The sequence below is a fragment of the Apium graveolens genome, chromosome 5, assembly GCF_009905375.1.
Source record: "Apium graveolens cultivar Ventura chromosome 5, ASM990537v1, whole genome shotgun sequence".
Classification (NCBI taxonomy): domain Eukaryota; kingdom Viridiplantae; phylum Streptophyta; class Magnoliopsida; order Apiales; family Apiaceae; genus Apium; species Apium graveolens.
This window is the reverse complement of record NC_133651.1, coordinates 14,850,382-14,876,796: the sequence shown is the minus strand read 5'-3', so window position 1 is coordinate 14,876,796 and position 26,415 is coordinate 14,850,382. Positions and strand designations below refer to the sequence as shown.

The 26,415-nt window shown below is 32.5% G+C and overlaps 2 protein-coding genes across 2 annotated transcripts; one reads left to right on the top strand and one right to left on the bottom strand.

Annotated features, from left to right (window-relative positions):
• Positions 1 to 8,069: 8,069 nt before the first annotated feature.
• On the top strand, positions 8,070 to 9,966 carry LOC141723483 (3-ketoacyl-CoA synthase 6). The gene has a single exon (XM_074525302.1). The coding sequence runs from the start codon at positions 8,221 to 8,223 to the stop codon at positions 9,709 to 9,711; it is 1,491 nt and encodes a 496-aa protein (XP_074381403.1). The 5' UTR covers positions 8,070 to 8,220; the 3' UTR covers positions 9,712 to 9,966.
• A 1,279-nt stretch (positions 9,967 to 11,245) lies between these two features.
• LOC141723482 (LOB domain-containing protein 41-like) lies at positions 11,246 to 12,424 on the bottom strand. The gene is made up of 2 exons (XM_074525301.1): positions 12,087 to 12,424; positions 11,246 to 11,912 (listed from the first exon to the last, which is right to left on the bottom strand). Exons 1-2 carry the CDS (start codon positions 12,274 to 12,276, stop codon positions 11,422 to 11,424), a joined length of 681 nt encoding a protein of 226 aa, XP_074381402.1. The 5' UTR covers positions 12,277 to 12,424; the 3' UTR covers positions 11,246 to 11,421.
• Positions 12,425 to 26,415: the final 13,991 nt, after the last annotated feature.

Genomic DNA, 26,415 nt, shown 5'->3' with positions numbered 1-26,415 from the left:
ATATATATATATATATATATATTTTTTTTATATATATATATATTATATCATAATTCCAATAACTATTTATATTTTAATAAATCTAATATTTTAATTTTAATAAATAACTATATATACTATGATAAAGAAAAAATCGTAAATATTAATTGAATTTCAAAAATCAAATCAATCGAATATTTTGTAAGAGATTAATTGGGATTAATCAATTGGGGAATTTTTAGAACACTAATGTATGGTACAGTGTTTTATACCTTACTATATTTATACATATATTTTTATAATATTTAATTTTCTTTTAAAAAATGTCATATTTGTTAATTTAGTCTTATAATTTGATTTTATTTACTTTTATAGTAATATATTTTAAATATGTCAAGTAATATACAATATATTTTCAAGTTTTTTTATATTTTTTAACTTATTTACAACTATATTTTTGTAAAATATTAATTTCAATAAATGTAAATATCTACTTTTTGTATAATTTTACATTATATTTATTAATTTATTTTAAATTTTTGAGCATAAATATTGAAAATATAAGTGTAAGTAAAATTTGTAACTAAAAATTTAAAGTTACATTAAAAGTTTTTTTGATAGCATATCTATGTGATTATTATTATTATTTTACCAAAATAGTGTACTGAAATTTATTTTTACATATTTGTTATTACTATTTTTTCTTATTTATATTTTTTAAATTATATTGTATATAATACATTTTTAAACATGTCAAGGAGTATATAATATTTTACATGTTATATTTTTCCGTTTTGTTAATTTGATTCTCTACATCTTAATATTTTTTTGGAATTTATATTTATTTATGTATTATATTTTTAATTATATCAATATTTTGATATATTATAATATTTTCACTTTAATTAATTTCTCTTTATCATCACTACTTACATATTATAAATGTATTAGAAACAATTAGAGTTTTGTGTGAAAATTATCTTTTTTGTAAGGGTGAGCTTAATATGAAATGACATTTTAGCCATGATGACCAATTATTTTTTATATATATTTTATGTTTTCATGAATAATGTATTTTCCAAAAGTTGATTTTTTTTGTATTTAAATATTTAGTTATTATTGTATTATTATATTTGACATTGATGGCCTAAATATAACATATGTGTTATAATATATTTTATTTCTACCAATGTTTTATTTTTTTCACATTATAAATTTGTAAATATAATATTTTAATCATATCATATAATATATTTAGGTAATTATTTATTTATTTATATATATATTTCTTAATCTTGTATAGTTTGATCAAAAATTTGAAAGTTGTTTGGGATTTGCATCTCTGGTAATATTTTTTTATAATTTTTCAATTCCACTTATGATTTTGGAAAAAAATAATTTACATGTAATTGCCATAGTACTTTTGAATATATTTTATTAGATTTTTATTTCAATTTTGATTTTTAATAATTTATTATTATTATAATTATATTTTTTCCTAATTTTTTTGTTTTATGGGAATCATATGCTCAATTTTTTTTTAAATTCCTTAATTTTCCCATTGAAGAAAAAACACATATAATATTTATATCTAAATACAATCTAAATGTGTTCCTTATTTTATAAGATAAAAATTAGAATTATCTATTTAAAAATATTTTTAATCAAACATACACATTCCATTTTTGTAAGAAAATGATACTACCAAATGATTTGTTGATTTAAACTTATATTTATTTTTATTAAGATAATTATTACTTGTATTTTATATAACACTTTTAATATTATTTTATAACATTTAAGAATATATAACTATGGTTCAATTTCTTAATTAATTACTTGTTGTTACTTATTTCAATAAATTTTTTAAAAGACATTCCTTAAGTTTTTTTACAAATTGAAACGAAACGCATGTAATATTTATATCTAAATATAATCTAAATCTGTTTCTTATTTTATATGATAAAAATTAGTATATAATATTTTTATTAGGGTCAATTTTAAATTCTAATACTTTTATTATTATTATTATTATTATTATTATTATTATATTTCTTCATAGTTTTAATATTTTATAGGAATAATGTACCCACAATAGGATCGACAATATTTCATAATTTTTTGGTTCTTATAATGATTTAAAAAAATAATACTTTACATCTTTTTTGTTATAGTACTTTTAAATTGTTTTATTAGTTTGTTTTTCAATTTTGAATTAGAATAGTTTTTATGATTATTATTGTTATATTTCTTCCTATGTGTTTGTAAAATTTATGTACTCTAAATTTTTAAAAGGCAATATGTATTTTCCCTAACAAAACGTTTGTAATATTTATAATCTTAATGTGATTCTTATTTTATATGAAAAAAATTAAAATTATTTTTTTACAAATTGTTTTAAGTAAACCTACCCATTTCAATTGTTTTTAAAAAAATGATATACTTTAACGCGATTAGCATATAATTTGTTAATTGTTACCTAGATTCAATTTTATTAAGATAATTGTTGCGTGTATTATATATATAATATTCTTAATATTATTTTATATCATTTAAATTTTTTTACATTTCTTTATTATTTATTGTAATTGTAGTAAATTTTTACATTTCTTTCTTATTTTCTTCTTCTTAATTTATAGTACATGTTATTCCTTATTTTTTAGGGCAGCATGGGATCGATATTTAAAATTAGGAAATCCAGTGAAACTTGCTGAAGCTATCACTTTATGTTTGGCTATTTAGAGATCTCAAATGATTTATTGTGGAATCAAAAAATATCAAAGGTTAAGAGAGTAAGTTGCTGAAATGAAGCAACATCTTACAAAATACTCCTCGGTCCCTTTCAATTATTTACATTTTTTAAAAAGTGTCCGAACGCATTTTAACGTGCATATAAAGTATAGTTCTGTAAATTTTTTTACAATTTTGTTTTTCTGAATAAAAATTAAAACATTCAACTTTTATTCAGAAAAAGAAAATTATAAAAATAAATTATATAACTATACTTTTTATGCAACACTTCCTCATTAAACAATTGGAGGGACCGAGGGAGTAGAAGATAACCTTGTAGGTCCTTTATAATATTATATTTGAATAAATGAAATAAATATATTACAACCACCAAATACATCTTAACACGAGTAACCTATTTATAACGACCAAAGCATACCACCAAAATTCCCTTAATTATATATAGGATATAATTCAGCCAAAGTTGACAGTTATATATATAGTATTGAAGTATTGATATTTGGATATATTAAAATGTTGGAAGAGACAAGTCAAACAACATGTGGAACAGAAGAGGTGTTTTTTTGATTCTCCCTGTTAAGCCTTTCCCAGATGAACATTTCGAGTGAAACTTTCAAATGGAACGGAAACAAACAAACAAGTGAGAAAGGACACAGGTGCTGGTAATAAGGTTTTTTAAAGTCTTCTCCGATGATGATAATGTACATACATATATATATATGCTCAGCTCATCAGGATACCACAAACTAACAAGTGACACTTAGAAAAATTCTAATGATAAAAAACTAGTTTTCAAAATAATTAAAAAATGTCAGAAATTTTTATTTGTTAAATGAAAATTAATCCACCTACCTTCAATATATCAATATTGAAAGTATATCAATATATGTATGTGCTCAGTACTCACAAATCACAAGGTCCCTCCTCGGTTGCTTCTTTGGCACGCTGTCTTATTCGTGTGGTTGCGATTTATGAATTATTATAATAAGTTGACTTCTAACTGCAGGATTAATTCTTGGATATTTTTTTTAAAAAAAATGAACAAGTCAAACGAAGCTAATTAGATCTAGTAATGAAGTTTGGAAGATTTCTATTCGCCCCACAAGTCCACAACTAGATTGTTCATGATTTATTACACCTAAGTAAATTAAAAAAGTCCAAATACAATATCTCCTTTAAATTTATATACACGCCACAATTTTAAAAAAATTAAAAAACCAGATACCTACATATATCTCCTTCCTTGTCTTTGTTGAGATATCATAATTAATAGCCAAGAAGTTGATATGAATATGTAATCAGGTCAGCAGTTGACACATCCAAATTTTGTAGGTACACACTACTTAAGGAGATGGATGACTCTGAGTCTGAGCAGTGTTAAGAGTCAAACCAGGAATAGGCACATGAAACGGCTTCGTGTAACTGCATTTATTATTACCAACCATTGCGTCAAATAGTTGACAGTAAACTGGTTTATTTTAAAAATTACCGATTTTATAATTTGATTAATTATTATATTTTCTTTTTACTTAATTTATTTAGTTTAATAAATTATTTTTTTATATTTTATTAAACACATCAGATTAATCAAATATTTAAGAGTAAATATATATTATTAATTATATATATATTTTTTTTTATTAATTATTGCATAATATAGTTAAGAGTGAAATTTGATCGAGTAGAATTAAACTCTTAAAATTCATGAGAGTGTGTTGAAGATATTACAGGTACACGGGGTTTATTTTATTTTAGAAATCAATTTTGTAGACCTAATATTTCTTAACATTTAATATTTACAATTAGAAAAATTTCCGAGCCAATAATGACTACATTTCCACTATAAAATATTACTCCCTCCGCCCCTCATTTATAACTACAGGAATATGTAAAATTGGGTTGTTTTAAATAAAAGCACATTTATATAATTTTAGTATACATGCAACTTGGCGATGCATGTCTTAGTTTGACAGGTATATATATCAACATATGTACTTATATAAGGTCCCTCCAGGGTTTCGTCTTTATTATTTTTCCACACTACCGTATTATTCGTATGGTTGTGATTTAGTATCAGTTATGAGTAGACCTTGTAACCGCAGAATCGATTCTTCAATGTGTTAAATGAACTAGTTAAACGAAGCTAATTAATTTGACCAGTCGGTAGTTATTTGCTTTACGATAAGGTTGTCTTTTAGAAAATAATAAAAATAATCATTTTTTTGAAAAATTAACAAAATAACTATACTTAAAAAAATAGTCAATTTTAGCCGATCAAATAATGTACTGTCAGTTGATTATCCAATCTGTATATAATACTCAATTGACAGTTAATTATCCCAATTTGTATGTAATACTCAATTGACAGTTGATATTTCATATATGAAACTTAGCTTGGATATCTCGTATAAATTGAATATTTCATCTAGGAGTATCTCATATATGAAATACTCCGCTAACAATAGAGTATCTTATACAAATTATGATAAAAGTAATCATTTTTTCAGAATGATTATTTTTGCTATTTTTTTAAAAAATCATTATTTTTATCATTTTTTCTAACTTGTTCATATGAATTAGAGCTTTTTTGAAAAATATCCAAGATCAAAAATATTTTTGTCAAAATACAGTCATTATTAAAAAAAATACAAAAAAAATCTTTTATTTACAAAAATAATATTTTTTTTAATTTTTTTTGTAAAAATACGATTTTCTATAACTCGGTTCAACTAGATGCAATATTCGAAAAGTTTCTACAATTTCATGCAAACTCGTACAATTTCAAATGCAACAAAAAAACTCGATTTAATAGTTGCATGTATGCTTGACTTTGTTTGATTCTGTATTTTTGCAAACAAATTCAGTATATATTAAAATTGTAAAAAAAAAACTTAAAAAATAATATTTTGGATAATTTTGCTATAATTAATTTCACCCGGAAAATTAAAAAAAAAAACAAAATATACATGGCACTTCTTCCGCATTCTTTTTGAATAATCACAAAGATCACCAAGTCCCAGCACGTTACTGGTTTCTATTCCTGTACAATAAGGAAAAAACCCTACAAGTCTACGACAAAAGGGCTAAGCAACAATTTTAATAATTTAGCAGTCTTGATTACTTAATTAAGAGCGGGCAAAAGTGGTTGTATTTCAATTATTAGTAGTGTTGTTTTTAGTTACCGAAATAGAATTAGGATTAAGCTAATTAATAATTAGGAGGTGGAGGGTGGTAGTATTATGATAGATGGTGATCATTTGGTACTTTACATTACTAAAACAAGCAGTTATAGGTGTCTTCGGACTATTAGTAGATCCATTTGCCACAACAGATTTTAGTATCAACACTTGACAAATAACTTGTTTTATATCTGCTAAATATTTTAAGTGGCTGTTTTAGTTTGCTTTGTTGGATAACTGAAAATGAAACTAATCTAGATAGATGATAATTTCTCAGTTTTGTATGTTTCCAAGTCTCCGGGTAAAAGGTCATTGACCAAAAGTAGAAGGCATTGTTATCATGCAGGTACATATTAAGTAATTGCACTACAAGAAAAGAAAAGGATACGAATACGATAACTAATTCAATAATCAATTAAACTTCTTTCCCATTGCCTTAAATTCGATTATTAATTTAGATCGCAAATAAGTGATCGACCAAATTTATAGTCAATATCTTACACATACATGAAGTGCAGGGGTCTATAATCCACTGGTCCCCTTTGTTTACAAGACGAAGTCGCCACTTGTAACGAATGTACATGCCACAAACCTTATAAATGTGACTTGCATTTGCATCCCCCCCATACTCAACATAGGAACACCCCTCTCATGTTTCGACACACATGCACGCAATCACATTTAGATTTAGGGACAGTTTGGTTCATGTGGGTTAATGAGTCCTTTTAACTGGAATCGAAATAACAATCTCATAGTAATTTGACTAATATTCTTGATATATAGAATGAGAACCTCATTCCATCCAGAATCTAAATCATAACTTTGCAAGTTTTTAAAATTTCATATCATTTTAATTTATTTCATTCTTATTTCCAATTCCGATTTTCCATCAGATCCCAATGCCTCTTAGATTATCTATATACGTACCTCATTTATTTCTCCTAATCGAATAATTGAGTTTCAGTTCACCACACCTCTGGTTCATCACGTTACACATTGGACTTGTACAGTTGTAAAATAGTCGAGCATCTTAACTTTCTTTGGTGATGGAAATATTAATAGCGATCTGTCACTGCTCGCTCGCATGCACTTGCCGAAAGAAAAATTAGAGTTAAAATGTGATTAAGGTCAGTGTGGGATTGAAACCCCACGTATTGATGTAACATCCAACTAAAATTTACTACAACACTAACTTCATTGAGCATGCATGACTGCAGATGAGCAGTAGCTTTTTGCGCCACACATTCAGTTTATGATGCTGTAAATCAACAATTTAGACAAACATGCACCTTTTGTTTTTGGACAGTTACCAATATTTAACACTTTCATGCTCTTTCACCACTTTCCTGCCTTTACAGCTTTTCCTATTTTATGTCTTTCATATGTTTTATTTCTATTACCATGTACATATTTAATCCCTATACATTAACAAATTTGATCCACTCTCGACTTAACTTATGAATTTCGATTCTACCAAAACCTAAGTTGATTTGATTCATCGTATGTTTGAACCGAAAATCCACCTTATCACGTTCTAGTTAAGCCCAACTAAGAATTTCAAATTTGTAATTCAAAATATTTCAATTGGTTGACTCGGCTTATAAGTCACTTATAATTGAAAGTACGTAAAATAACTTATAATGATAAGATGAGTTTATCCTAAGTCCGAGTTCAAACCTAGCTAATGCTTTTAGGTTTGGTCATGACTCATGACCATTACACTCATATATTTTTCGACCAACAGGGGCCATTTGCAACCATATTTTTTTCCGATTGTTTATGATCCTTTATTCTTGTAGTGTACTCAAGACTGTGCGAGATGAAAGTTTACCTATCTTTGACGTTGCATGAAAAATTAATGGATGTTATGCAGCAGCAATTTCGCACACTTTGCTATCCTTGCTACTGTATTCCAGTCTTCATAATACAATATCAGGTTCAGTTCTCTGGAATTGGCCTGGAGGCTATACTAGATAAAATTTATTTTTTGTTGTAAATAAAGACAGGCTTACTTAAATTATAATTAATATTTATAAATTAGTTGTGATGACTGACAATAAAAGACAGCTAGCTATAGCTAATTAGGAGAGCAGTATGAAGGTGAAGTTTTGGATCATTAAATTTTCTCATCTGCCTCATATTGATTGCCCCTCCTTTCATCTCATTTTATTAGGCCTTTAAATCTCCCACCTTCCCTCTCCTCTCACTTTATCATATTGCATCCCTTTTATCTTCCTTTCTGCATCTTTCCTTCCTTCATACCTCAATAAGTTCTGTAAATATATTATACTTTTATCAACCTGATATCAAAATGCCCCAAATATTGCCCAATTTCACCAACTCCGTGAGGCTCAAGTATGTTAAACTTGGGTACCAATACCTCATCAACCACATTCTTACCTTACTACTTATCCCAATCATAGCCTCCATTTCTCTCGAAATTCTCCGAATCGGCCCGAATGAACTCGTACAGATGTTGCAGTCTATTCAGCTTGACACTCTCCAGGTCCTTTGCTCCACTTTTCTCATCATTTTCATCTCAACAGTCTATTTCATGTCCAAGCCCCGATCGATTTACTTAGTAGACTACGCGTGTTACAAGCCTCCAGTCACCTTTAGAGTCCCGTTCGCGACATTTATGGAACATTCGAGGCTCATTCTGAAAGACAACCCTAAATCAGTCGATTTTCAGATGCGCATTTTGGAGCGGTCTGGACTAGGGGAAGAAACTTGTCTACCTCCTGCTATTCATTACATTCCTCCTAAACCAACTATGGAAGCTGCACGTGGCGAAGCGGAGCTTGTTATTTTCTCGAGCATCGATTCCTTGTTCCAGAAAACAGGCCTAAAGCCGAAAGATATTGATATTTTGATCGTCAATTGTAGCTTGTTCTCGCCTACTCCGTCTTTGTCAGCGATGATTGTGAACAAGTACAAATTGAGGAGTAATGTGAGGAGCTTTAATTTGTCCGGTATGGGATGTAGTGCTGGTTTAATTTCTATCGATTTGGCTCGTGATTTACTTCAAACACATCCGAATTCTAATGCTCTTGTTGTAAGTACCGAGATAATTACACCCAATTATTATCAAGGTAATGAGCGCGCCATGCTACTTCCGAATTGCTTGTTTCGTATGGGAGGTGCGGCCTTGTTGCTATCAAACAAGCGTCGCGAAAGAACTCGAGCCAAGTATCGGTTGGTTAGAATTGTCCGAACACACAAAGGAGGAGATGATAAGGCCTATAGATGTGTTTATGAAGAAGAGGATGCGCAAGGAAAATGCGGGATCAATTTATCGAAAGATCTTATGGCAATTGCTGCCGAAGCTCTCAAATCAAATATAACTACAATTGGTCCATTAGTCCTTCCTGCGTCAGAACAGCTCCTTTTCCTTTTCACTCTCATTGGTCGAAAAATCTTTAACCCTAAATGGAAACCCTACATCCCCGATTTCAAGCTGGCGTTCGAGCATTTCTGCATCCACGCTGGAGGTCGTGCAGTGATCGACGAGCTCCAGAAGAATCTACAGCTCTCAGCAGAACACGTGGAGGCCTCAAGAATGACGCTCCATAGGTTTGGTAACACGTCCTCATCTTCGTTATGGTACGAAATGAGCTACATTGAAGCCAAGGGGAGGATGAAAAAAGGCGACAGGGTATGGCAAATTGCGTTCGGGAGCGGTTTTAAATGTAACAGTGCGGTGTGGAAGTGTAATCGGACGGTAAAAACACCTAGTGATGGACCGTGGATGGATTGCATTGATAGATATCCGGTGCACATCCCGGAAGTTGTGAAGCTTTAAATGAAAAGGGGAGGGATTAATTCAGGTGGTCCAATAATATGGTTGAGCACCGATCGAAACGAACCGCCGATCACTGTCATACATTAAAATCATGTCATTGGTGTTATGAAGTGTACATGTTCTAGTTGTCATTAAAACAATAAACAGCTGTAAATCTTTATATGAATTGTAACAAGTTAGGTACAGCATGCTTGGCTAAAAGAAATGTACTTATAGTTATTATACCGCTATGATTATTATTGTTGTTGGTGCATACATTTCTGCTCCTCTCTGCTTAAAAGAGTATGGGTAAGATCAACCTGCATCGTTTTACCATCCCTGTTTCATATTTAGAAGCCGATATATTGAATATGTTTGTTCGTATTTGGTAGTGGATATATATATTTCAAGTATCAGCTATGTTTGGTTTGGTTTGGTCTGTTACGTAAGAGTGTAAACAAGATTAGCAGAGATTCTTGCAGAGTGGAAACTATTAACAAACTAAACCGAGGTCTCTTGGTCTATTTCTGCTGCTTTTATTTGATTATGCATCTCTCTAGATATTTTATGAAATTGAAACTCAATGCTAACTGAACTTGAAGATGAATATTTTATGGAAGCAGGGATCTTTGGTAAAAAATCCATAGGCTGCTGAAGTATATGACGAATACCAATTTGTGGAACATACACTATCACTCACCAAAAAAAAATGACAGGCTATCACTGACAGATTTCTTTGTGACTACCAATTTGATTGATTTATTCAGATGCCACACTTGTTAATCAAGTCTAATCACTGATCAATAATCAGTACTCCCTCTTACACACATTTCAATATTCTATGACCGGCTAGTTAAAATTATCATTTATAAATTATTTTTTTTTAATTTAATTTAAATTTTAAAATCATATTTATAACTAGCAGGTCAAACCACATTGAAATACACAAAGCGACAAATAAAAAAAAAACAGAGTGAGTAATCACCGATAAATACAAGGCGATCAGTTTAAGGGCATGTCACTACAGAATCTTCAGGAATCATTCATCATTGATAAATACAAGGCTATTGGTTAAAGGGCATGTCACCAAAAGATATTCATGTATCACTCATCACTAATAATTATATTAATTTTAAAAATCTAAGTGAGATTACACATTAGATTCGATATTAACTTTGATCATCTTTTAACTTTATGATATATATTTTTTTTAACAAAAGCTAAATTGTCATAATGGTGTTATTAAGTAGTATTTCTTTTATATAAGAGAGTTATTTACGAGTGAAAACTCTTATTATATAAGTATATAAATGTTAAAAGTTTATGCCAAAGTTTATATAAACAGGATGAAAAAGAATTCATTTTTTCCTGAAGTAACCCGCGCGGCCGCTACCTTTGCACTGGTAAACCCTGATAATCTTAAGTTTTCGTAACTTTAAATATTTTATTCTATACTAGTCAAAAGTTTTAAAATTCATCATTTAAATTAATCGGATTAATTGTTCTCAAATATAATATTAAAGATTTTGGAAACTACCGAGCAAAAAGAAAAATGTGAAAACTAACGAAAAAAGTTCCATATTGAAAGTTTCAAGGATCAAGCCCAGTTATCTATCTGTAGTACAAGTTATAATCACAATTTGTACATCAAGCCTCTAATGAAAATCAAAAAGTATACAAGCCTTAAAGCCCATTATTATCTAAGCCCAAAATTGGAGGGTTCCTTTAAGCCTAGAATCTCAAGCCCAACGTCAACTCAAGTTCAATTTCTCCATCAGCTCCACAATGGGCCGAACCCTCATCTTCACAAGCCAAGATCTCAGAAGCCTCCATATTAATAGCCACCTCAGATAAATGGCTCAAAGCTGACTCATGACTTGGTGACCGGGCACACTCATTCTCGGGTCGGATCCAACCCGAATTATCTTGCTTTTTTGCAGCTGATTTCTTGAACCTGCACCGATTCCTGACCCGGTGAAGTTGGTTTGACCCGGAAGAGTTGTCATCTTTTGGAATATGACGGATGTCATAGGCCTTGAGAGGTGGCCCATTATCAGTTTCGGCGGTCTCACTTGAAATTTTAGTAATTGGGCTTCCTTTTAAAACGGCCTCCACAGCATCTTGGCAAAGCTGCCAATTTCCGGACCACAATAACCCGACCGACCCGTATATTGGGTTCACTATTCGACCACAAGCTTCGTATAATAGTGACCTAAATATTGCTGAAATTAGCAGAGCAAAATTGTTAAACAAGGCACATCAAATTTTTAATTTTATCGATCATGAAAATAAATAATGAGAAAATATTATTATTCATTCCACTAAAAACGCGAACAAAAAAAAATAAAAATTGACAACTAAAAAGTGACGGAGGGAGTATATAAGCGAGAACTAACCAGGACGGAGATGGGAAGGGCCAGTGTTGACAAGATTTAAAAGGCCAGCTCGGCCGTAAAACTTGGCCAAGAAGACAGTAGCATGGGCTTGAGACTCAGGAGTTTTGATCCATTGAAGGCAAGGTTTGATGCTACAGTCATCACTGCATCCTTTACGGAGAGCTCTACATCCATTACAGCTCGTTCGCATTGTGAGTATGATAATATCGAGAGATGTTGTTGGCTTTTGAGAGAGTTGTGGAAGTGTTTGGGATATGATAGACAAGTAAAGAAGCCATGATATAGGAGGTTTATTTATATGAGGATGGGGTCCACGGCCGCTTGGTTTGTAGAGGGGAGATGGTACTACGGGCCGCAGCTGTTTCCAAAACAGTGGTAGATTGTTTTTGAAATACCAGGGTTTCCACATTCATGGAACTTGGCTATTACTATTTGAACCTTATTTTTTATTAACAACTACTCCCTCTGTCCCATCCGATAGTATACAGTTTTTTTTCAATGTTCGACACGCATTTTAAAGTGAATAAAAAATATATTTCCCTAATTTATTTTTAAAATTTTCTTTTTTTTATTAAACTTCAAATATCAAATTTTTATTCAGAAGAAAAAAAAATTAAAATAATTTATGCAAATATGTTATAAAGGAGCGTTAAAATGTGTGTCGGCTCCCCGTCCCCCAATGTATACTTTCTAGGGGACAGAGGGAGTACTACAAATAACTAATCGGGTTTTCTAATATATGCCCAAAACCACACAATAAACCCTAACTCTCATGAGTTTGGTGCATTTTGATTGATTATCTAATTATAAATATTGATGGACCCCTGCATTTACAACAACTCCACCAATCAAAATGTACCAAACTCATGGGAGTTAGTGCTTATTATGTACGCTTGGGCACACATTAGAAAGATCGATAACTAATTCATGGAATTTAGTAATTCGGTCTCTCTAATTTGTGCCCAAGTGTCCATAATAAACACTAAATTTTATGAGTTTGTTGCATTTTTATTAATGGAGTTGTTGTAAATGCAGAAGGTCCATCAATATTTATGACTAGAGGACCAATCAAAATATAAGTTAGTGCTTATTGTGAGCCTAAAAAACCCATTACTAATTAGCATTAATATTGAACCTGATTTTTTATTACTAATCTAATTAACCAAAGACTTCACATGCAAATTATCAGTCGTAGACTTTTACCTCGTTTCGCGTTTGTCGACTTTTACATCCTTTCGCGTTTGTAATCACTCGCTACTACCCTGTGGAATGTGAACGTGTATTATGCTCTGGTGGGCAATTTTTTTTAAAGGCTTAATTCAAATTAAATTCCTGAATAAGTGTATATATAGAAATTTTTTATCGTATATCACGAGCACACAATAATATATTAGGTTTAGGTGATAATTTCTAATTGATCTTTAAATTATTATTAATAATAAATTCCTATATGCAAAAAATACCCCAGACCAATTTTAGTTTTATAATCTGTTGATTATATTATTAAAAAAATAATGCAGCGTCATGATTATCCAATAAAAGTTGCTGAAAAATTATTACATTTTTTAATTATTTTATCATATTTAAATAAAAATACATAGAGGTATATATATATATATTATTTTAATATATATATATAATATTTTATATAACTTTAGTTATCAAAATAATATCCCGTTAAAATCAGTTAATTAAATGATATATCATCTTTACTTTATTGACCAGTTTATACCTAATCACGGGTTAATTATCACATTGGTTATTCATCTATCAAATTAGTCACTGAATTGAAATAGTACAAGATAGTGACCACTAAAGTCATCAACGTTCTATTAATTTTTCTCAATATTTAATGATGAAAAATGTTGATGTGTTATAATTTAAGAAGGACTCGGTTAGCAAGAAGTTTAAAGATGTTAATATTGACGAGTCTAGTTTTAAAAGTGATTAAATAAGATCGGTTACTTTTATTAAATATTGAGTACAATTGAGGGATTGTACTTGTCACTGACTTTAGTGATAATTTTATTATTGTTTCACTTCACTAATCAAATTGATGTATTAAGCCGATTTTGGTGACCATTAATTAACTATGTTACAAAAATTGATTTTCGAAAATATCGATCAAAATATCAATTTAAAATTAATTAAATTTCAAAAATTAAATCAGTGACGTACATTGTAAAGGACGATAAAATCAGAAATTTTTAGAAGAATATATAATTAAACCTTTAAATATGTAAAATAAGAAGAGTACAGTATTCCAAGACTCCAAAGAGGGGTACAGAATAGGGCTGCTTTGAATCAGCTCTCAAGCAAAGCAGTCAAAAGATATAATGGCGCGTAAAGCGCGTAAAACTCGTAGAATTTAACAGATCGCCACGTATCTTGGGAAAGCCTGGGCAGGCCCACAGACGCAGCTCCCTGTTTTCAGGAAATTCGAGTACTAGTTGTCAACTTACCAAACAGGGTAAAAAAACTAAAGATAATCCAAAACCACGTAATAAAACCATGGGTATGAGGTTCTAGTTTTAGTTTCAGAACTGTGGGCGCCAACATGGGGCAACCGGTAATTATCCTTGACCTTCAATCTTCATTTCTTATTCCCACAAACTAGCAGGATATTATAAACAAGTGTACCTGGTATTTTATATCAACTTCCCCACCGCCCATTTGATTATTATCCCTGTTTTTCATGAGTTTTTTTCTATGCGCTGGCTTTTGATTCATTTGATATCAGAAACGGCATTCAGTAAACTTTGAAATGTTTTTTTTATAATTTATTCAAAATTTTGGAATCTGTTTAGATAAATTTATCATAATTATTTACAATTCAAAACTTCAAAGTAAACTTTAAGTTATTTAGGTTATTTGTATTTTGAGTTATTAAAACTGTTAAAACTAAATATATATATATAAATTTGCTATTTATCTACTTGAATGATAATATTAACTTTGTCAAATAAAATTATTTTAAAAAAAAGTTGTTCCTAAAAATGTTGCATCCAATTTACTTATGATTTTAAGCTATATTTTTTAATTTAGAAGCACTTTTACTTTATTAGAAAGTTTTAGCCATATATATGAACTCTCATAATAAGAAGCCAATTCGTGATTATTTCTATTATGTAAATAATAGTATTATGTATAAATTAATCCACATGTTAGTTCGGTTGGAAAATGTAAATTATGAGTTATGACCTGACATCGCGAACCTATTTTGAATTCTGCCTGAGTCGATGAATGTCGTGTGCCTACAACAGTACAACTAGATTTCATAAATTAGATAGCATGATCAAATCAATTTCGAATCAGATTAATTTTGTTATGATCAAGTTTGTTCGTATCGGATTATATGTTATTCTGTTTGTGTTTAATTCATATTAAAATTTGATAAAAATTTCAATTAACATCGTACAAAATATGTTTCAAATATCTCCAGTTATATTTTACTCTTTTTTTTTTAATTTGCAAGATTTTAAAAAATACTCCCTACGTCCCTAATTACATGTACATTTTAGTTTTCTGAGTTAAATATTAGTCAATTTTTTATTAATATTATGAATTTAATATTAAATATAAATATATCTCCCGGTATTCGATCAACACGTATCTCTTTCTGTATTCGATCAACAAATCTTCAAAGACATATCGATAGAACATCAAAGACCTAAAAATAGTTAGATCGGCTAAAGAAATTTGGCTAGGGTTTCATCAAGCATATAGTATGTGGCACAATAATCGTGAAAATGCATTCTTTTAGAGGTATATCTATAATATTCGGGATATCGCGTGTAATTATTTTATCAATAAATAATTTTTATGTGAATTTTGGTGAATTATCTGCTGGTTGATAATAATATTTAGATGTATATATGTGATAAAATGTGAGTGTATTAATTCTATTATGTCCAGAATAAAATATAGATAATTAAGAATTTTTTTTTTGTAATTTTTGGAGTATTCTATAATTTTATATTGATTTATGAATTTATTAATTATTTATGAATAATTACAAAATTATTTTATAAACCTGGGAATCGCCCAACCTCAACCGTTTTTACGCTTTTGTAACCCGAAACTCTTCCGAAAACTCTATCTTAACCTAATCTGGTAATTCCAGACATTTTCCGTGTTTTGACTTTTTCAATCCGGATTACGGTTTGACCCGCGCGTCCCGGCGTAAAATTTTCGATACGCTAACCAATTTTGTTAATCAACAAAGCCCGTGTTCTCGAAAGACGGGATACTATTACATTATTATCGTATAAAGTATTTTATAAGAAGTCCGGTTTTGATAATTATCCAAAACTGATATCAAATCGAATAGTTATTGCAGTTACTTAGCGGCTAAGCAACTATTTTATTGATCCAATACGATCCAAAACGAACTAATATTTCGTAAATATAAATAGCCTATTTATTATTTCATTTTATTCGTTTATTCATTTGCAACTAGTACGAATACAGTAAATACAGAGAAAAATCCTAGAAACCGATACGTTCCTGAGAATAAAACGCACGAACGATGACGTTACCAAACTCCGATTCAAGCATACAATATATCAAAATGAAGCTCTCGAAATATATAATCATAATAAATCATCAAATCAAACCCAGAAACATCGGGTAATTTTCCGTCTAATTGTTTTAATTCAAATTTATTATGGATTTAAATATGAAAATTTGTTCTTGATGTTGTTGATGTGATTTGATGTTATAATCATGTTGATAATATTTTTATGATCGTTTTGGTATATAATATGTCAGATTTTGAGTTTTGCATCATGTAAAAAAGTAGCTTTGATTCTCGGATATAAAAATTAGGGTTTATATTTAAGAACAATTTCAATTGAAATTGGGACTTTTAAATTGGTTGATTCCGGGTTGGAATTGAAGATACCAATGAATAGATCGTGCAATAACGGTTCGATTGGTGTGTACAACATGATCTGAGGAGGCCTGGATTTAACTCGCCGGAAAAACGCTCGTGGCGGCGTCGAAAAACTTCGGCGAAGTTTTCCGGCCAAACCACGAGCTGTTTGTACTTTTTATTTGCAGTAACGTGTTCTTGGAGTGAAGAGCTGCAAATCCGCAGTTTTTTGAAGCTTTCTGGGCAGGGGATCGACGGTCGGCGGTGTCGCCGCCACCGGCGCCGCCAGGTCGTCGGAGAAGATGAAGAATTTACATATTGGTCCTCCTATTTTCGCAAAAGTTATATTTTAGTTCCTGAAATTTCAGGAACCTACAAAAACTGGATTCATGTTTAATTTTATTATAAAAATGATATTTTTATTATTTTAAAAATCAGAAAAACATTTATTTAATTATTTTAAATTCAGAAAATTATTTTAAATATTTATTTATTCAAAAAAATAAATTGAAATTATTTTATTAATTAATTATAATTAATTTTTAATTATTTTAATTAATCGATTAATTTATTAATAATTGATTAATTAATTTAATTAATTAATTATTAATTTAATTGATTTAATAATTAGATTTAATTATTTAAAATTAATTTAAAAATCTTGGAAAATAGTTCGAGCTTTAAAATATTATTTAAAAATTATTTTCAAGGCTCGATAACTATTATAAAATTATTTTAAAATCAGATTCGGGTGTTCGAACCCTATTATTTAATTATAAAATGATTCGGAGCCCGTTTTAATTCCGAAAATTGTTCAAAAAATTATATTAAATATTTGGAAAATCGTTTTAACCCCGAATCTTCTTTGAATAATTATTTTAATTGAATATCTTACGTGCTACGTGTTATATGTGATCTAATTGATGCGTAATATGATTGTACGTGCGTTGTTTGACTGTTTTATTCATAACTTTCAATCCGTACGTTGGATTCGGGTGAAACGAAGGGTAGTTATAAGTTTGTAACGAATAGAATGAAATGTGAATGATTATTGATAAGTACATGTGATGTTTAACAGAGAAAGCGAGACGAAGAAAGGGAAAGCAGGTACTCAGTGAGTGGGAATCAATTTATAAGTGCTAGTAAAGTGAAAGCGAATCGATAAGGCAAGTGTTTCTTTTCCTCTTGATTATTGCAAGTATATTGGAACGTTCTTCATTGTGTTGTAATTACTCTAAACGGTTATTATTCTATATTGCAAGTACTTTGAAGTACTTAACCTAAACCCTGATTCATATTCATCTTGAGCCATAAGCATGTTTCTACATAAACCGTTGATTGTTGAATTCACATATACAAACCACACCTATACGATACTACTCCACAAATACATACCTACCACATAATGATCCCTGATACAAAATTGCTTATCATACCAACCCTTATACCTTGTGTAACAGAAGACCAATTCTTGTAACTCTTGAACCCTTGAGTCTTTTGCTTTCTGTTTCTTTCCTTGATTGAAACCCAACCTTTATGATTTCCTGGTCATTTCATGGAATTACAGACCACCCTATGTTTCAAAATAAATATTGTTTATGATTCAACTATTGAGTCACATTGCTTATCATATTGTGATTCTAGAATTGGATTATTTTTGAATATGGACCAGATTCGTGGTCGGACCAGATTCGTGGTCACAGTAGGCCAATGTGTGCCTTGGATCCAGTATATAGAGCAAAGCTGGGAGCCTTGCTCGGGGTTAGTGTGTGACTGATCAGCAGCCTAACCTTGGTTTTTAAAATGAAAATGAACATGCAATTCTAATCATTGCTTATCAGTAAACTTGATTCCTTATATCATTTCAATTGATCATTGTTAATCTCAATTACTGTCTTTGTGACTTGCTGAGCTAGTTAGCTCACTCTTGCAAAACTGTTTATATTCTTTTCCAGTGAAAAAGGAAACTAGTGGTAGCGAGGATCCCCGGACAAGTGTGCGAGCTAGGTATCCAGGTTGAAATGGAATATACTAGCAGATGATGTTTGGCTTGGTTGTGTTGATAGTTTGTAATAAAGTTTAAACTCTAGTTGTAAGATAAATATACTGGGATTTGGTACGTTTGTTTAATAAATAAGATTGTGGCTTGTGGACATACTTTAAACTGTATCGATCCGTGGATTATGGTAAGTAGGGTCATTTTATATACATATTATTATATTCATAAAATGTTTAATATGGCGTGTGTGTTGTGGGCCCCAAACTTCTGACCCGGGTTTGGAGGGCGCCATAATATCTCGTGTTAATAAAATCTCGGGTTAAGGTATTGTCTTGAAACTCTCACATCACTCTTCGTATGTATCATGCACAAAGTCGCGGTCTCACGGAAACAGTCTACTTAATTTCAGGGTAGAGACAGTACTGCGTACATTTTACCCTCCTCATACCCCGCTCTAAGCCTGTTATACTAGATATGTCTGGTTTGGTTTGGTTTATATTTGTTATTTAAACAAAATATAAATTACATTTTAAAATAGAGTCGATGTACTTTTCAATAATATAATATTTTATTTTTTTCAGTTATATGATACGTATAAATTTTAGTCAAATTATAATCAGTTTTACTAATCAAAATGGACACATATTTAGGTAGGAAAGGAATATATTTTTGTTTGTACTATTCCTAATATAATATAATGTACTTTTTTTTAAAAAAATATAATTAAATAATTAATTTATCATAAAAATAAATTGTTGCAAATATGATTTTTTCTCATAAATTGAAAACCTTTCTAAAAGTTATTGTACATGAACAATGAGTTGTGATCGGTAAACTATACCGACTACACTAAATTGAATTCTATCGTTTTTAAGTTGGATTTATATCGGATCACATACTTCTGGTTGTATTCGGGTCGGATAATACATTTTTCGATTTTGATATGTATCTCGATTCTGCTATTGGTAACTATGTAATAATTACAATGTCTCTTGGGATCGTAAATTAGGTTGATCATGGTTCGGGTTGAAACGCGGAAACCACAAAATCAGTGTGATTTTAAAACTGAAACGAGGTTCGTGGTTCCGATTCACCTAATTTAATAAACCGAGGTTCGTGGTTTGATTTCTGATTTCATCTTACATCAACCTGCCGTCAAACCGTACCGCTTGTATATATAACAATATATATTTTAGATTATTAGTTATATATTACTTATTGCATTGAACTCGACCAAAGTTTCATTATTTAAAAAAAATTTAGTTATCATACAATTCAAATTTACTGTCATTTCATTGTTTATCCCTATGAATTATTGTTGGAAGACTTTTAACTATCTGTTTGCACTTGTTATTCATATACCGTAATATCACAAGTCTTTGGTCATTATCATCGAATTACGATTAATTGTCATTACTTGATTAACACATCGTAATTTGCAGGTTACTAATGCATTCCGGTGGAATCATTTTTATTCATTTTTTAGTATAATATCAAAGTTTTTAAAAACTATTATATCACTAGTCATAAATCAATTAATCCGCTAAACAAAACTATCTAAAACCGCATCGCATGTTTTGGACTAGCTGAGTTGAGGATCGGGGGTTGGTTTGAAAATTTTAAAACCCCAACATATGTTTTAATTTAGGTTTGATCTCTAAACCAGCCCGCGATTATCCCTATCGTAAATGAACTGAGCTGAACGTTAAAATGACTAACTTAATTTATTCAATTTAATTTGATAAGGGGTTAAATGGCTATTTCGTAACTGAAGTGAAGCGCAACTTGCAAATATGTACTTAAACTCAAAAAACATGTAATTGGATAACTAAACCTCTATTTAATATTAAATGGATACTTGAACTATAAAATAACTTTCACTGTCGTTAAGTTGCTTTGACTTTTAACGAAATCCGTCAAACTTAACGGATCAGTTGTCACATTAGAAAGAATAAGTACCTACTTGCAATTTGAGCTCCATTTCAATGACCAAATAGCCATTTACAATCTTTTCCAATAAATACTCAAATACTTCATCTTTATTCATTAAACAACTCCATCCCTTAAACGAATCAATCCCAAACAATTCTCAACCAAAAAAGAAACGAACAAAAAAGAATCAGTCAGGTAAATTCGAGAGTTCATATACCCAATTCCAATTTAGGGTCTTTTAAATGTAACTCCCAACATGCATCAAGAATACTATATTCACATTTAACTCCCGTTTGAAGACATTATAGATATGATCTAGAGGATATTCTGAATTTGACGAACTCAAACTCTTAGTTTCTCTCTAATTATATATATATATATATTGTATATATAGTGAATATATGTTCAATATTCTTAATCATAATTTATCCCCAATTTGTGTGTACATATAGTGTTGTTGAGTCAGGTTGTATCAAATATGAGAGGTTATGACAAATCAGCAGACTATTTTGATGTTTTTTAACATGTCATCGAGCCAAATCATCATTCTGTTAGTCCCATTATATATGTTAACGACGGTTGTAAATGCAAGTTTATATTAGTTTAGTTAGCAGACCACAATTTTTTTGAGTTCAAATATCTACTTGCAAGTTGAGTTTCAATTCAATGACCAAATAGTCATTTAACCCATTTGGTAAGAAATCAAGTATAAATTTGGGGAAAATATATTATGCAAGTTCCTCTCGGTCCTAATTTTATGAGTAATAATTCATTAAAACTCGATTCAAGTTTTGGTCGGTACTAGACTCGGTAAGCTAAATATATATTTTTAATTGCATAAAATATATTACAATAAATTAACAGAATAATATGTACATTTTTTTTTAATTTTTTTTTAATATGTACATCATTGATCAACCCCCTGCATACCTGATAGGGATAAATAAATCCTGATTGTATAATTAAATATTACATTAATTGTACAAGGTATGGGCTGCTAGGTCCAATAAGAAGATGTATGACATTCAGACCAGAACGGTTAACATGTTGATCAGGCCTGATGGACCAGATCAGGCCTGATGGAACAAAGAAGGCCCAAAAACCCTGATTATTTATTAATTTCGTAATTAATAAATAAGGGAGAAAAATAGCTATTAAGATAAGTCCTAGCGAGGATATAAATCCTTGTAGATTGGCCTCCAAGGAACCCCATGGGATAAGGAATCAACTTCCTACTCCCTAGGACTCCTAAGTCTATCCTAATTTAGAGACTTGACCACCAAGTATCCTATACCAAGTCCAATTCAAGGACTCCCACATCTATATAAGGGGTCTCACCCCACAAATCAGAACTACGTTTTTTGACTTGATCCTTGGCAATGAGCAAGGTACGTAGGCATCTTTTTAAGGCAGATCGAGTCACGAAACACAAGAGCAGTCAAATCGAGCTTTGAAGCTCACGTTCCTTAGTACTAAATACAACAATTATATATATTAGTTTTTAATCCATAACATTTGGCGCCGTCTGTGGGAAAGCACAACAACAACCATGGCGAGAACACGGAGAACAACTAGCGCTCTGGAGGAGGGAACACCGTCAGGGACAACCCAGGTGATTTCGTCAACCGTGGAGATTCCTCCCCACTCAACTTATGCATCTACTCAAGCGGAAGCCCAGATTGGGACAACTCAACCTCAACCACAAGGGACGACTCCCCCAACTATTCAAGGTACGAATCCTTAAGTTCAACAAGTACATATACCTGTAAATTCTCGACCTGTAGGGTATGAATATTCGACTGTTGTTACTACTAATCCTCCTTATGGGATGCCCCTTTACCCCGAGGTTGGAGGAAATGGACGTGCTGGGCGAAGTGAAACACGAGGGCAATCGCCCCCTATATACGAGGTTTGGCTCCTATCCCCGAGGATCGGGAATTTTCTGGTCCTTACAGCGAGAGAGACTCCGAATCTTCGGATGATAAAGTGGCCCCAAGAAGGAGGCGTCCTGGCAAAAAGCTGATGGCCGATGGAAGACAACGCCCTCAAAGCACCCAAGGGGCGAATCCCCAAGAAGTGCAGGAAAAGATCAGGGCTCATGAGGCTGAGATCCAAAGGCTGATGCGCGACTTGGAAGCTCACCAGGCCACCAGACCCCAGATACCTCCTAGGGGGAGAAATCCTCCTCCTGTCATAGACCTGGATGGTCCGGTACGGAGAAGGGTTGTCGTCCCAAGAACTGATCCAAGCAATCTCCTTCCCCTTGGAGATCCTGATGATCCAACTCCACCTTTCACAGAAGAGATAATGAATGCCCATATCTCAAGGAAATTCAAGATTCCCACTATCAAAGCCTATGATGGCACGGGAGACCCCGCTAATCATGTTAGGACATTCTCTAATGCACTGCTGCTGCAACCCGTGAATGATGCTATAAAGTGTCGGGCCTTCCCTCAAACCCTGTCGGGTATGGCTCAAAGATGGTATAGTCGCTTGCCCCCAAACTCTATTGGATCGTTCAGAGAGTTAAGTCAGGCTTTTATTAAGCAGTTCATCAGTGGGAGAGTCCATGAGAAAAGTTCAGCATCTCTTATGAGTATTGTGCAGGGAGCTAAGGAATCTTTGAGAGATTACCTGAATCGTTTTACAAAGGAGGCTTTAAAAGTCCCAGACCTTGATGATAAGGTAGCCATGATAGCACTGCAACAAGGAACTAGGGATGAGTTTTTCAAGATGTCCTTGGCCAAACGTCCCCCTGAAAGTATGTTGCAGCTCCAAGAGAGGGCAGGGAAGTATATCAAGGTTGAAGAAAGCATGAGGAAGACCGTAGTAAGTAATGAGCCCACTGGAGGCAAGAAGCGAAAAACTGATCTGGAGTATATCGCTAAGGACAAGTATCCTAGAACCGAACAAAACCCTGATTCAAACCCTAAGAAGGGAGGACCTGGGCAAAAGTTCACCGAATACGCTAAGCTGAATGCTCCTAGAAGCCAGATCTTGATGGAAATCGAGAAAGATCGAGATATACGTTGGCCTAAGCCCTTGAAGGCTGATCCCGCCAAGCTAGATAAGAGCAAGTATTACAGATTCCACAAAGATGTTGGCCATGACACCGATGAGTGTAGGCAATTGAAAGACGAAATTGAGTTTTTGATTCAAAAAAGAAGATTGAATAAGTATACTGGAGAAGGAGGGGACAGGAATAATAATGGAAGGAAGAACTTTGAAGATCGTAGGAGGGACCAAGATGATCAGGGGCGGAATCCCCAACCTAGAGGGTCGGTTATAAATGCAATTTTTGGAGGGCCGCGACCTCGAGGGCCTGTGATAAACACGATCTTTGGAGGTCGAACTGCTGCTGGATTGTCCAAAAATTCCACAAAGGCATATACTAGAGAGGTTATGCATATTGTTGAAGAAGCCCCGAAGAAGGCCAGGACAGAAGTAACATTGGCTTTTGATGATTCCGACCTAGAGGGTGTGAAGTTTCCTCATGACGACCCGCTGGTCATAACACCGATAATAGGAAATAGCCCGGTTAAGAGGGTCCTTATGGATAATGGTGCTTTTGTGGATATCTTGCTCCACGACGCCTTTCTAAGGATGGGGTATAACGACTCCCAGTTGACACCAACCGACATGCCGATATATGGATTTGCTGGAGTAGAATGTCCTGTGGAAGGGATAATCAAATTGCCAACCACCATAGGTACGGAACCAAGGCAAGCAACGCAGATATTGGATTTTATGGTGGTAAAGGCTAGTTCAACTTATAATTCTATCATGGGGAGAACAGGGATACATGCCTTCAAGGCAGTCCCCTCTTCCTACCATTCAGTTATGAAGTTTCCCACCCGAAACGGGATTGGAGAAGAGAGAAGAGATCAAAAAATGGCTAGAAGCTGTTATGTGGCCTCTTTGAGGGCAGATGGAGTCGAGGGGCAGGTTCTTCCTATTGAAGATATGGATGTCCGAGAAAATGACGAGAAGAGAGGAATGCCAGCAGAAGACTTGGTTTCCGTTCCTTTAGACCCCAAGAATCCTGAGAGGATGACTTTCATTGGAGCCAAATTAGAGGAGCCCCTTAGAGGGAAGTTGGTGAAATTTTTGCAAGAAAATAGTGATGTGTTTGCATGGTCAGCAGCTGATATGCCAAGCATAGACCCGGAGTTGATTACTCACAAGTTAAACGTGGATCCAAGCCGGAGGACAGTGAAACAAAAGAAAAGAAATTTTGCCCCGGAAAGACAAGAGGCTATAAAACAAGAAGTAGAAAAGCTCTTAGAGGTTGGTTTCATTGAGGAGATCCAATTCCGGAGTGGTTAGCAAACCCTGTAATGGTGAAGAAGGCTAATGAAAAGAGGAGGATGTGTATAGACTATACTGATCTGAATGATGCATGCCCTAAAGACTGTTTTCCATTGCCAAGGATTGATACTTTGATTGATGCCACTGCTGGGCATGAGATGCTGAGTTTCATGGATGGATTTAGCGGATACAACCAGATCAAAATGCATAAGGATGACATTCCAAAGGTATCATTCATCACTGACTTTGGTATTTATTGTTATCTTGTTATGACATTTGGTCTCAAGAATGCAGAAGCCACCTATCAAAGGTTGGTGAATAAAATTTTTAAGGACTTTATTGGAAAGACTATGGAAGTCTATGTTGATGACATGTTAGTCAAGAGTCTAGTAAAGACTGATCATATAACCCATTTGAGGGAAGCTTTTGAGGTCCTGAGGTACCACAAGATGATGTTGAATCCTACGAAGTGTGCCTTCGGAGTAGGATCTAGAAAATTCTTGGGATTGATGGTCTCAAAGAGAGGAATTGAGGCTAACCCCGACAAAATAAAGGCGATCCTGGACATGGAACCACCAAAAACTGTCAAGGATGTTCAGAAACTCACCGGAAGGGTTGCTGCGCTAGGACGATTCGTCTCCAAGTCAGGAGACAAGTGCCTATCATTCTTCAAGTCACTAAAGAACATCAAGGACTTTGTTGGCCAAGCCAGTTCTGAGTGAAGTTTTATTCTTGTACTTGGTTGTTTCAGAAAGTGCCTTGAGCGCGGTGTTGGTTAAGGAGGAACTGAAAGTCCAGAAACCCGTATACTATGTCAGCAAAATTCTGCATGGTGCTGAGTTGAATTATTCAACTATTGAGAAATTCGCTCTAGCCTTGGTAATGGCTTCGAGCAAGCTGCGTCCTTATTTTCAGGCTCATCAGATTGAGGTGCTAACAAATCAGCCCCTGAGAAATATCATTCACAGTCCCAAGGCAAGTGGGAGATTGATTAAGTGGGCAATAGAGCTGGGAGAGTTCGATCTCAAGTATAAGCCACGTACGGCAATAAAAGCCCAGGCACTAGCTGACTTCGTGGTGGAATGTACCATACCAAACCAAGAAGTCGGGGGGCAAGAAGATACCATACCTCAAGGCAAGGGAGTCGATAATGGGGACAAAGAGAAGGATGATAAAGAAAAAGAATATTGGGTTCTCTATTTTGATGGAGGTTCAAA

Bases quoted from the DNA above. Each gene is read 5' to 3' on its own strand.
- LOC141723483 (XM_074525302.1), top strand. From the start codon at position 8,221: ATGCCCCAAATATTGCCCAATTTCACCAACTCCGTGAGGCTCAAGTAT.
- LOC141723482 (XM_074525301.1), bottom strand. From the start codon at position 12,276: ATGCGAACGAGCTGTAATGGATGTAGAGCTCTCCGTAAAGGATGCAGT. The intron at 11,913-12,086 runs GTTAGTTCTCGC...TGCTAATTTCAG, and splicing joins CCCTTCCCATCTCCGTCCTG to CAATATTTAGGTCACTATTA.